This window comes from Pangasianodon hypophthalmus, chromosome 20, assembly GCF_027358585.1.
Source record: "Pangasianodon hypophthalmus isolate fPanHyp1 chromosome 20, fPanHyp1.pri, whole genome shotgun sequence".
In the NCBI taxonomy this organism is placed as follows: Eukaryota; Metazoa; Chordata; class Actinopteri; order Siluriformes; family Pangasiidae; genus Pangasianodon; species Pangasianodon hypophthalmus.
In genome coordinates this window covers 4,304,617-4,318,008 of record NC_069729.1, presented here as the reverse complement: position 1 = coordinate 4,318,008, position 13,392 = coordinate 4,304,617, and the positions used below count along the sequence as shown (strand labels likewise).

The window sequence follows — 13,392 nt, the reverse complement described above, 5'->3', positions numbered from 1 at the left end:
ACACAGTTCCTCACACAATGCTACAATGCTAATCTGACCTGAGGTGGTGGCACGGTTCATTTCAAGGCTGGCAGCTGCCTCCACTGTACAGCAACTGATTAAAAAGTCTGCCTTGTCAACCTACAAACATAGAGTTTAGTTAATGAATGATGTCCTTTGTCTTCCTTTCACTTGCCCACGTGTATAAGCGACTTTTCTACAACATATGACATGAAACAGTGCAAGAAAGAAAAAAAGAGATAAAAGTAATCCTCAGAGATTGTACACCCAAAGTCCCGCGAGCTCTGCTTACGTAACGTCGCGAGCGCTCTGCGCTCCATTAAACACCCGCTCTAGAACGGTTCTAGCTCACGGTTCCTTCATTCACTGCGCTAAAACACATAATATACAATACACAACCGTGTTTTATTGTCTTTCCTGCGGCTTGAACGCTACAATAGATGAAACAACACGCATGTTATGGTTACTTCCTGTCCAAAAGTGCATTCTTTGTTAACCGGCGGTTTAACTGAACTTCACCGCTCTGGTGAATTGACAACGCGGCGCTACTTCATGCTGCTAAACAACCCACAAGCGCAGTTTTTACATGATTTGATAACCAGAAGAAACATGAAAACACTTCTAATGATCCCTGGTATTCATATTCCTATCTGCATAAACGTAAAAAGTGAAGTCTCGGGAACTTTTTGCAACTATAAGCTCATTTTTAAACCAAGTCTTCAAACTTACCTCAGAGAAACGACCAAGAAATCTGCGTAAACTAGTCCTTTCTGGTGCTTAACAAAGTGACCGGAGAACACAACACACGGTGTGTATGAGGAAGTGTGTGTAAGAGGGAAAGAGCGAGTCTAAGTGTAAGTGTGTGTGTGTGTGTGTGTGTGTGTACCCGCCCCGCTGTCATAGTCATTGGCCACGTCCAGAAACCGCATACTAGCATACTAAACAGTACGGCGAATTAGAACGCTACCAGCGCGTCACTTCTCGCGCGTCTCCATGGCTACGTCTAAGCACTGCATACTACCGTACTATCTAGTGTGCATTTTTTTTTTTTTTTGAAACTCTAGCTATTTAGTACGGTCGCGATTTTTTGAGAGTTGTCATGGTGACGCGATGTGACGTTTCTACAGGTGAAAAAAAGGGCGTGGCGATTTCTACACGAGGACATTTAGTCCACACGTTTTTTTAAAATAACATGATACCTTATATCTTGATCTTTGTGTGTTAAGGTTTTAATTTTTTTTTTTTGGAAAACAATCGTGTAATCTCTTCCTCTAGATTTCTTTAAGAATGTACATAATCCTAAATGTTTTTTTTTAAATAAATTTTTTTAATAACATTATGGTTTATAACTTGACTTTTGTGGTTAAAATTAAGATTTTGTCCTCCTTGAAAGATAAATAATAATAAATAATTTAAAAAAAATCAATATTCTAATAACCTGATACATTATAACTTGGACTTTGTGTAAATAAATAAATAAATAAATAAATAAATACAAGTAAGATTCCTCCACCCCCGAAACATCACTCTATAAGGTCAAGTTCATTTTTTCACTTCTCACTGTCAAGATCTTCTCACTTTTTCCTGCTTCATACCATAAATGTTTGGTTCAGACAAAATATTCATGAAAGTAGCTGACAAAATGATGATTATGTTCAATTAGTTTAATTAGAAATAAAGAAACTGAAAACAAATCATGTAATCTCTTGCTGTTGTAGATTGCTTTAAGAATAAGGGGAATAAGGAAGTAAGTCTGAAGTCATTTTCCATGAAACAAGTGAGGCTGTGTTGCTTGAGGTTAGGCGTGTGCTTCTACAGGCACCTTCAGAAAGCCTGCCTTTGTTTTGCATGTGCTCAGGTGAGGTAGCTGTCACGAGTGAGATGGAGTCGGGAGATCCCACTCTGAAACCTGAGCTCAGAGAACTCCTCCTTGCTCTTACCTCACAATACTGGAAATCACACAAGCCTATAACATATTGCTCTCTCTCTCTCTCTCTCTGCCTCTCTCTCTGCCTCTCTCTCTCTCTCTCTCACACACACACCCATTGTGAGGTCACATGACGCCTACTTACTCTGCTACACCCTTTGCTCTAAGTCCAGGCTGTTGCATATATAAGTAGTGTGAGCTCCTGTGTTGCTATTTATAACAACTTCTTCAGCTGATGCTAATAAGACCTGGAGTGTGTAACTCATGAATCTGTATGCCCAAATTTACTAAAAAGCTCCAGAAAATTCCACCCTAGAGAAAAACTGTGTGTGTGTGTGTGTGAGTATGTGGGTGTGTGTGAGATCTTCAACTGCTCCTGAACTGTCGCACTGTTTCACTTCTCTTCTAACTCCTAGAACCAATTCTTTCTTAGCTGTCTGTCTCTTCTCCTTTTCAGTCCGTTCTTCCTTTGTTTCTCGCTCTTTCTCTTCTGCTTTGCTCTTATCTCCCTCTCCCTCTTTCCCCCTGCCTGCCTTCCTTCCTCTGGTTTGGGTTTTTCACAACCATGTAATCTCTTCCTCATCTTGTGAATTTCTTTAAGAATCAGTAAGAACCTTCATTCCAGAATAAACTCTGAGATGATCAGATACACTCTTTATGTGAAGGGAAGAAAATGATAGTGCTTGGCTGTCTCACACCTGTCTGATTAACGTGTTACTCAAGTATAAAGTTGGCAGATACAGTTTGTAGCCTTTTTTTTTTTTTGGAACCTGGGAAAATAACCTCATACTCCATTATGACTCATCTTCTGAGTATCATCAATACAACAACTTGTGAGTATCATCAATACAATTATAAGTTTACATATTAAGCAAATCTTAGGCCCATCCTTCCTTACTGTAGGCATGTAGATTTGACTGGTATTAGTTTAAAACCATTCGATCACATTAATATAAAGTGAATAATTCTATAACAGTGATAAAACTAGTGGGTGATAGAAGCTATCCATCTCAGTCCTGCAGATCTTTGGACCACATTTTGAGAACAATAGGTTTAGGGTTTTAGAAAGAACTTTGACAATGTATCAGTGGTTCTAGATTCAGTTTTAGTTTTGGGAGTAATTACGGGAAAGTATGAACTAATTACTAACTTAATTGTATGGTGTCTTTTTTTATGTTGTAGACTGGCGACAGAACTAGTAGTGAGACAGTATGGCAAAAATGCTGTGATACTTGATGGCTAGGGCAGTGGTGGTTCAACCATTAAGGCTCTGGGTTACTGCTCAGAAGCCCCAGGCCCTTAACTCTCTCTCGTTCCAGAGGCAGCGTATCGTGGCTGACCCTGTGTTCTGCAGCCTCCTAACAAGCTGGGACATGCGAAGAAAAGAATTTCACTTCTTTCACTTCTTCTTTTTCATGATAATGGCAGTGCCTCATTTGTAAAACCTGTGATAAACTAGAACTTCGGTAATAATTTTATTTTATTGTCTACAAACATTATGCACAGGGTGCAGGGAGGCACAGCGGGCAGCATTGCGCATCTCATCTCCAGGGTCCCTGGTCCGATCCTGAGCTCCTGTTCTACCTGTATCTCTGTAGGTTTCTTCTGGGTTCTTCAGTTTCCTCCCACATCCCGAAACCTTGCCAGTAGGTGGATTGGCTTCACTAAGTAGCGTCTGTGTGTGAATGTGTGCGTGCAATGCCTTTATGGACAGAGTTTCCGGATAGGCTCCAGATCCACCGGGACCCTGACCAGGATAAAGCGGTTAATGAAAGTGAGAAATAATTTAACACCAAAAGGAGAGGAAATGGAACATTTCATATAAAAGATATGTTAACAAAATGAGGTTGTCAGACCTGAATTAGGGGGAAAAAATCTTAAGTTCTTAAACATTATTGTTTTGCTTGAAAAAGTCGATGGTTAAATGTATAGGATGTTTGGTGAACGGTTAGAGGAAAATTGCATGGTTGGCCATTTGTAATGTCAGTCATGGCCTCTTTTTGTGAAAGTAGGTGGAAATTACCAGACTCTCTAGAGAAATTGAGAAGTTTGGCTTGCGAGACTATAAAAGTAGTGACAATATTCACTATTATCCAAGAAATGTGTATTGTGACATTTCACAATATCAGTATTATGTTGGTTTATACCTTCCATAGACTTCCATAGACTTACTCAGACAAAACTCTTTTTGCTTCTGTGTCATAGGAGTTTGCCTGCAAAATGGTGCTCCTTATAACTGATAAGTCGTATTTAGGTGAATTTAGAGAGAGAGGGAGAGAGAGAGAGAGAGAGAGAGAGAGAGAGAGAGTGTGTGTGTGTGTGTTTCCTATCTGTTTCCACTGACCGGAACAGAAGCAGTACAGATGACTGGCCCTGACTGGCCCAGCAGCACTGGTCTGACTAATGACCTTTCACTATGATCAATTGATTATACAGGCACTGGTGTGTGTGTGTGTGTGTGTGTGTGTGTGTGTGTGTGTGTAATGTAATGTAATGGAGCAGCAGTACACCAGACGGCACTACCAGGCTAAATGACAGGAAAGGAAGCTGCCAGGGTGGAAAAACAAACAATGTCCAAAAAAAGGAGAAAAATGACAGACACTCATTTGCACACACTTTTTCTCTCGTTCTCCTGCTTTCTTTCTCTTTCTCCGTCTGTGAATTCAGCGAGGAGAGGAATTATGTTTTTTGTTTGTTTTTTCTCCCTTTTTTAAAAATGAAGTACATTGAAATCTCTTTTTGTGGCTGTCTGTGATTAATGATTGTGTGATTTACAGTATATATTAATCACACACTTCTTTTCAATGCTTCTTCTTCTTCTTCTCAAATTCGCAACAATTCATGGTTCTGAAGGCTGGCAATAAATAAATAAACTTTACACATTGAGCCTAATTATAAATACTATAAAATTGTTCTTCAAAGGGGATTTCCCAGGCATGACGTAAGTCCGAGCATGACTGTGCTTAGAAAAGGTGTGACCTCATTATTATTTTTTTTTTGCGCAAGAAACTGTATGTTGTGTCCTCTAAACATTAATCAAGATAATAATGGTGACTTCATGGATAGAGTGATAGGAGTGGAATCCTGCCCAGTCGCCCACACACACACACAAACAGATAGAAATAGATAGAGAGAGAGAGAGAGAGAGAGAGAGAGAAAAACACAAATACACAAACACAGACCTGTTTTCAGCCATATATGGAACTGGCGAGAGATGACACACAGAATGACACATCTTTTCTTTTGTCTCCTAACCAGTGAAACTAACACACAAGTCTCATAATACACACAGAGTGTGTGGCTTTTACAATAAAATAAAATGATAATAATCACAGCTCTACAAAGCCGTTGGTTAAAGGCAAACACGTACGCAAAAGAAGCATCACTGAACAAACGTAAGGTGGTTAGGAGTTGATCTCATATAAGTTCATTTGGTTTAGAGGTCATGTAAGTGCAGCATGGAAACTGACCTTAAACAGCACATATGCTGACAGACATGATGAGTTCCACACATACATAATCTATATGGACAAAAGTTTGTGGACACCTGACCATCACACACATATGTGGCTCTTTCCCAAACTCTTGCCGCAAAAAACTGGAAGCACACAATTGTATAGAATTTCTTTGTATGCTGTAGCATTACAATTTCCCTGGAACTAAGAGGCCCAACCCTGTTCCAGCATGACAATGCCCCTGTGCACGAAGCGAGCTCCATGAAGACATGGTGTGTGAAGGTTGGAGTGGAAGAACTCGAGTGTCCGGCACAGAGCCCTGACCTCAACCCCACTGAACACCTTTGGGATGAACTGGAACACCGACTGAACCCCAGACCTCCTCACCAACATCAGTGCCTGACCTCACTAATGCTCTTGTGGCTGAATGAACACAAATCCCCACAGCCACGCTCCATAATCTAGTGCAAAGCCTTCCCAGAAGAGTGGAGATTATTATCACATCAAAGGGGGAATAAATCTGGAATGGGATGTACAAAAAGCACATATAGGTGTGATGGTCAGGTGTCCACAAACTTTTGACCATATAGTGTAGTTATACTCTTAATAACATACTACCAGTGGCTCCTCATCCAAAGTGTCAAGTGTATATCTTCATAAAGTCCTCATTCACAACTCCATACATTGCATCAAAATACTAATAACCTTGTTTGAGTTAACAAATGGTTTTAAAAATGTTGCTAATTGACAGATCTAAGATGACGCTCTATTGTTTCCGCAATCGTGGGCCAGCGTGCTCACTACCCCATTTATCTCCATAGAGCCTACTGGGGCAGGAATCATGCTGCTCCATGCTCGACCTATGAACATTTGTTAAGCTGTTAAGCAGCAGACATGACAGTTGATGACAGGGTTGTGCTTTTTTTTTTTTTTTTTTTGCCAAACTGGGCTAGTTTTGTGGGCACAAGTTCTTGTTGTATATAGCAACTAAGTCGTATAATTTTCCGCAAACAAAGTAACGTGTAAGAGCAGACAGTGTGTCTATGACGTACAGAGCCATTTTTGTTATAAGATATATGGTAAAGATTAGGAGAAGGAAAGAGGGATTATGGAGTGCATAATATCTGTACATTAGAAATGCGTGTGCACCATGGTGATCATGTTGTCCTGACTAAAAATGAATAAAATAATATTGTGCCATTGCTATAAAGGTTATAAGCTAATAGTGAAATTTAATAAATATATGAGATGGAATGAAACAGGATATTAGAAGGACTTCATAGCCAATTTCATAGTTGGCTTTTTACAATTATCTGTAGCTGAATCATACATTATCTGAATTTATAATTGACTGAAAATTAATGAATGATGTAAATCTTTTAAGTCGATGTTTGATCTCCTGTATTATTTCTAAACAAGTGTATGATATTCGTCTATCAGGGCTATGTAGTTAAATTAATCCACACCTTCTGATCAGTTAGAATGGAGAATTCAGCAGTGCTGAGGTATAAATATCACCTGTCTTCTGTGTCATAGAGATGGCTATCTCTCTCGAGAAGCTGCCTAATCATGTAACCCATTAAAAGTAACCTCTCGCTTTCTAGCTGTGGTTAAACACCAATCTGGCTCACTTTCAGGCTGAGGTTTTGTGGTCTCTGAGTGACAACTGAATGTCACATTTTTAAAAATGGTGTCTCTTAAACTGAAAGTTTGACCTTATGTCAAACAAAATGGGTTTAATATTTACACTAATTCAGATGTGAGTAACTGAGAGCTTAGCAGTTCTGGGATTTGAACTCAGAACCTTCTGGAACCTCTGGAGCTACAGCTGCTACAAAGAAAGAGACAACAGCTACGTTTACATGCGCATCAATATTCCGATATTAATTGGAATCTGGCAATATTCTAATTAGTATTGAGTCATTTAAACGCCGCAATCCGATTGCCCCGATTCAGATTAAGACAATATTCTGATTGCCCAAATTCCGATTCCCGTCCCTGGGATATGCCTGTTTTAATCGGAAATTTGTTGCATGTAAACACCTTATTCAGAAAATCCACTGAAAGGAGATATATGCGAATGCTCGGTCCGCAAGGAATTGTGGGTGCTAACAGATGCTTAGCTGTAGGCTACGTATTTAGGAATGGCAATTCAGGCATACTTACGACAACCATGTATACAGGAATATTCCGATGCCTGTACGCATATAAACGTGGTATTCGGAATATGGCTGCAACCCGAATATAGACCTTGTGAAAGAAGTCTTAGGGGAATTCTCTATTTTTTGAAATCTTATCTCCACACGCACACAAATACACACACACACACACACACACACCAACAATAGTTTCATTGTCAAGGTTTCTCTCTAATTCTCTAGCCCAATGTTTCTATCTGTACTTTTCAGGTAGGAAGACAGCGAAAATAAATCTGTCCCCCACAACCTGTCCCTCTGTCCCTACTTTATCAATCTCGTTATTGGGTCAGGAGAGACTTGAGGGAGTTTAGCAACTGGAGCAGCCCAGTTTCGGCAGTTCAGTTTCTCTCAGTCTCTCTAGGTTTCACTGCCTATTTGCCGTACGCTATTCGTTCCCTGCAGATTCGCTTTTCTCAATTTTTTTTGTGCTCTCTCTTATCACACAACTCATTTAACCAAAAAGGAACAAATGGACCTGAACAGTCTCACGATGTTCAGGTCTTTTTGTACTTCAATCAAAACTCTTCAGCTACCATTCATTTGCTAAATCTGCTCTCTGTTCCCAGGTTTTGCACGTATAATAAGCTCCAACAGCCACCTTGACCCTGACCTCATGTTACATCTTTGAGAGGTCTATTAATCTGATGGAAGCCCACAGGCTTGTTCAAAGTGGTTTGCATAAGTATTCACCCTCCTGAACTTCCCCATGAACCACCCACAACCCGCCAATTTAGCTCTGATACAACCAGTTGCCATTAGAAGTCTCACAAGTAGTTGAACAGAGTCAACCTGTGTGCAATTAAAGTGTCACATGATCTCAATATAAATACACCTGTTACAGGAAGGCCACAGAGTTTGTTAAAGAACACACCTAAACAAACAGCACCATGAAGACCTAAGGAGCGAGAACAGCAAGTCCAGGACAACATTCTGGCAAAGTATAACAAGCAGGATTTTGTTACAATTTGGAACGTCGTTAAATCCGTTGTTTAAAAAAAATGGAAACATTTTGCACAGCCACAAATCTGCCTAGAAGAGGCCGTCCTCCAAAGGTCAGAAGGGATTAGTCAGAGAAGCAACCAAGAGGCCAAGGGGGTAAATGTTTATGCAAGCCACTGTAGGAAGACAGTACTGTCCTAATAATCATTTCATTCATGCACCAAGGAACAAATCAGATATTCTGTGAATATTGCTGTGTCCTATACATCCATGGATCTCAGAGACTCCCACAGGTCTGTGATGTATATCAAGTAATCAAGTTTTTAAATCACATGACAGTGGTGATTACTATAAACTGGTATCACTGTTGTCATGGTTGTAATTTAGTTACCATAGTAACCAAGACTAATTGTCTGGCCACTTAAAATGGAAGGGGTTCACCTAAAACCCATTAACTAAAAAACAAGCTTTGTGTTAATAATAATCTAATTGCAGTTTTAAGTAGAAGCAGGAAGTGCTGTTAATATGACACACACTGTTTCAGATCTGCATCTGGATGAGTGGAAAGGTCAGGAATAAACTGATACGATGGTACGTTTTTTGGAGAATTGTTCTTAAAATGAAATCTGTTCCATGATCATAGGGAGGTCCTTGGATTTTTTTTTTTTTTTTTACTCTGGACGGATGCCACCTCTTCTTGTTGTGTGATATTGTTGCCCCTATCTTCATAAACAGATATTTATTTGTAATACCGTTGACTTGTTATTTCTACCAGCCTTTCTGTAACCCATCACGCCTAAGTGGTCCTTTTCCACTCGTCTGAGAGCTTTTTCACTAATTCTGTTATCACGGCTAAGGTTACACATCCTAAACCAGCCTCATACAAAGCCATCACAATGAAGCAGCACCATTAATATTTCAGCGGATGAAAAGAAATAGGCCGAAATGTTTTGTGCAGTTTCTTTCTGTTCATTCACATCAATTATTCACAATTCGTCCCACTTTACCCAACTGTGCCTGGGGCCTGATGATAAAGCTCATTATCCAAACCTACAGTAGTTATATCACCTTACTCAGCCCCGAGGTCTGATCATCACAAGCGGCGAGAGCTTGAATGCAAAACGATGTCAGCGATAAGGGGCTTCTCTTACACGAGGGGTCCAGATAAGCGTCCAGACTTCGGGCCTAGCTCACACAAGCAGTGTGTGTAATTACAGAGAGAGAGCAGGCACTTTAGGCCCAGTGACCTTGGAGAGCTATTAATTATTTAGATACGAGTTTTTTTTTTCCAGGCTGGTCTCAGGGAGATAAAAATCAGATCTGAATTAAAAGTCAGGCCACATTAGTGTAATGCTATAACGTATTCCCATTCAGTTACTGATCAACAGGAAGGAGAGTGTTAAGTATTCATAATTACCATCCAGTTCTTCTTCATGATCACTACAGCGGGAACTCATGGAAAGCTCATTGTGAGTAGAACTGTCTGTGCTGCCCCCTATCAGCTACTCAGTGAAGTACGCTGGTTTAATGGAAGCTAGAAACTGATAATTATATTAGCTTTTAATTTTGGAATTACGCTCCAGAAGATATTTTCAGTGCAAACTTTTATTGAAATTAGAATAAAACCAAGCCATTTTCATAGTTATGGGGCTTTATTTTATGATATTTTCATGATTTGTGGATTATTTCATTAATGTGGATTATTTAATTAATATGTAGTTGAATATTTTAATATTTGTATTTCAAGCCTTTTGAGCATTCAAATGGGCTAAATAAATAAAATAAAAAATAGTATACATTATACTTTTATGTATTATTACATTACATATTATTATTATTATTATTATTATTATTATTATTATAATCATTAAATGATAATTTATATGTAAAACAACAACAATAAAAATAATAATTCACCAAATGTACAATATATTTTAATATAAAAAATAAAAAATGTATATAATCATAAATAATATTAGTGCCTTTTCTTTATTATTATTATTATTATTATTATTATTATCATTATTATTCATAATAATAATAATAATAATAATAATAATATTTTTAAAATAATTGTCTGTATGTGACACATCTTTTTACTACATTTATTTGAACAATAATATCCCAAATCCATACAGCTGGTTCACCTTAATAATAAAGTACAAAAAAAGGTGTCAGTTTGTAAATAAACAAAAAATAAAAACCAAACTGTTATTTCCTCATGTAAAAAACAGATAAAACTATTGATAAAACTGGCATAACTTTCTTTTTCTTACTTTATCTATCAGTGCAAATAAAAGAAAATGTATGTTTTTTATAATTATGTACACAATTTCATTTACATTGCGCTAGATTCTGTGGTTTATCGTATATATAATCATCATAATGTAACACAGTGTGTGACTGTAACCTCAGCTGGCAACAAAAGAATAAGATACTGTGCATCTGTAGATCTGATAGAAAGTTCAGTACTGGCACTTTGTGTTTTTTTTTTCTTTTTATGGGATAAAAATGTCGCCTTTGAAACAAAGAAAGCAGACAGATTGCAAGATGTCAGGGGAAAAAAGCAGAACAGACTTCTTTATAGTGTACAGTAAAAAGTGTCAGTTGGTGTGAAGCAACTACAGGAAGCTTACAGTATCATTTGCAACACATTCGTCTGTTTTCTCAGTGTATCATCAATATGTACAGCAGAATAAACCTGGATAAATTCAATACTGTGTCATCACTGTGTCTCTTGTAAGCTTACAAAAAAAAAAAAAAATTACAAATCAGTGCAGCACAACAGATATTTAAGAAACATATGTTCTCAGTGTTCTCCAGTCTCAGCCCTGTAGAATCCCATATTTTTAAAATTGTGCTGTTCTGATTCAGCATGCAGGGGTCTATACAAAGACAGATCATGTTTTTATTTCGATCATACACCTTTCACCTCCCCGGTGTGGAGACATTTGTCATAGAGAGTGATCCCCTGTGGACAAATTAGCGTCAGTGATTTGAATGTGGCCCACAATGCGGCTCCTGACATCTGGTTACTGTGTATAGAAACAATGCAAAACCTGCGAGTGACAGGTGGAAAAACATTCATACGTGTACTTAACCACAGTGCTCATGTAAATAACAGCAGGAATGGACATCCTAAAGATATTTATAATCAGCCTATTTAAAGAGAACTGAACTTCTGGTGCAGGCTCAGACTTTATCAAATTGACTGCAGAATTCAGCTAAGTCTACAAATATGTAGAGAAAACAACAGGCTTGGGCAGAGATCAAGATCAGAATGCATTCTCAACAAAGCTTTTTCATGCATCGTGAATACAGATGATAACATCATTGTAAAATTGACCACTGACGCAGTGGTATGCAAAAAAAAAAAAAAGACTTTAGAAATGTAATGAAAGTAAAATTCTAGACTAAAACCAGGCCTTAATATGACACAGTAATGATAGATCATGTAGCAGGAAAGACTCAGCATCATTGTCAGTCATAATCACCGAGATAAAATGAAAACAGTTTTCCAAATGACGTGTTTAGTGTGTCATGTTCGCTTCTTTAGTTCGGAAATGGAGCTCCACCTCAGATCAACCTGAGAAGTAACAGAGGTCTGGCTGTAAATATCTTCATCAAATCAGTCATGTCATTTGCTGATCTAGAAAATCTACACAAAAAATAGACAAAATGAACTGTTGTAGCTGAATGTTGTGTCATTATGAAGGCAGTCATCTTAGATAACTAAAATTAACTGACAGTTGGTGTCAGTCTACTTCCTAAGCCCCGCCTCTCAAAAATTATAATGAGGACATTTTGGTGTCAGTCCTCCCCCTTAAGCCCCGCCTCCCAAAAGTCTGAATGAGGACATACAGCGAAAATGTTATGCGGATAGTAATATAGTAGTATTTTATAGTTAAATTTGTAAATATGGACTATACAAAATATTAAATAATGAGATCACATAGATTAATGATGTTGATTTGGGCATATATTTGTCAAAAATATAAATTGACAGACTGATTTCTATTATTTAACTACATTCTACTACATCGTCGCTCCAGTGCAAAACTAAAGAAGCAATTTTTGCACAACGATTTTTCGAGTACGAGAATCTGTGAATTTTTTTTAACAATTCCTGTAAGCCACAAGAGAAATTCAGATTGGATGTGTAAATTAAAAAAAACAATGATGGAAAACTATGGCACAATTTACATGCCCTGTCAATCAAATTATATTACAGCCTAAATTCTAGCATCTAATGATGAAATGTACAGCTAATATACAGTCTTATATCAAATCTGCCTATTGTAAATAGATTTCACACAATACACATCAAACCATATCATTGTGTATCAAAATTCAAATGATATTTAAACTTATATACTGTCATTTTTTTACTTTAAAAATTGAAGCAGATAAATCCAATGTGTGTAAAATGTACTAAAAGATTCCTCTTTTTTATATCACTTATTTACATTTGGCATTTTTCACTTTTGCTTCAGCGAGAACATGAAAAAGGTGAGTCAAGTAACACTGTCTTTTCTTCCATCGTGGAATTTCCAGTGATCGTATACAGAAACGTCTCTTTTTAAACGTCTGTAGTGAAAAAAAAGGCGCAAATAATCCTTCAAGTGGGAGTGAGTTGTGGTTTAACATACGCTTTCCTCTTCATCTTTGTTTAAAAACCCACTGCTTACAGTCACGCTGCTTCAGTTAATACTATAATACTGTGGCTTCCTCCATGGCATTCACCCATCTGTAAAAGAAGAAAGAAAGAATGTGTACATGAAAGAGAAAGAGCAGAAAATTGAATATAAAGCTGTATATATGTCAAAAGTTTCTAACCACCCTGTATTTTCACAGTTTAGTTTCAATTACTGCA

The 13,392-nt window shown here is 37.8% G+C and overlaps 2 protein-coding genes across 5 annotated transcripts in view; both read right to left on the bottom strand.

Moving 5' to 3' along the window:
* The window catches only part of prkcdb (protein kinase C, delta b), a 28,598-nt gene extending 27,720 nt beyond the window's left edge, over positions 1-878 (bottom strand). For both annotated transcript variants that reach the window (XM_026935399.3, XM_026935400.3), the window contains exon 1: positions 730-878. The gene's annotated coding sequence lies outside the window, so the exon portion shown is untranslated. The remainder of the gene's footprint in view (positions 1-729) is intronic.
* Positions 879-10,967: 10,089 nt separating this feature from the next.
* fgd5a (FYVE, RhoGEF and PH domain containing 5a) overlaps positions 10,968-13,392 on the bottom strand; it is a 45,945-nt gene continuing 43,520 nt past the window's right edge. For all 3 annotated transcript variants that reach the window (XM_053227045.1, XM_053227047.1, XM_053227046.1), the window contains exon 21: positions 10,968-13,266. In XM_053227045.1, coding sequence (XP_053083020.1) covers positions 13,230-13,266 — 37 coding nt within the window. In that variant the 3' untranslated portion in view covers positions 10,968-13,229. The remainder of the gene's footprint in view (positions 13,267-13,392) is intronic.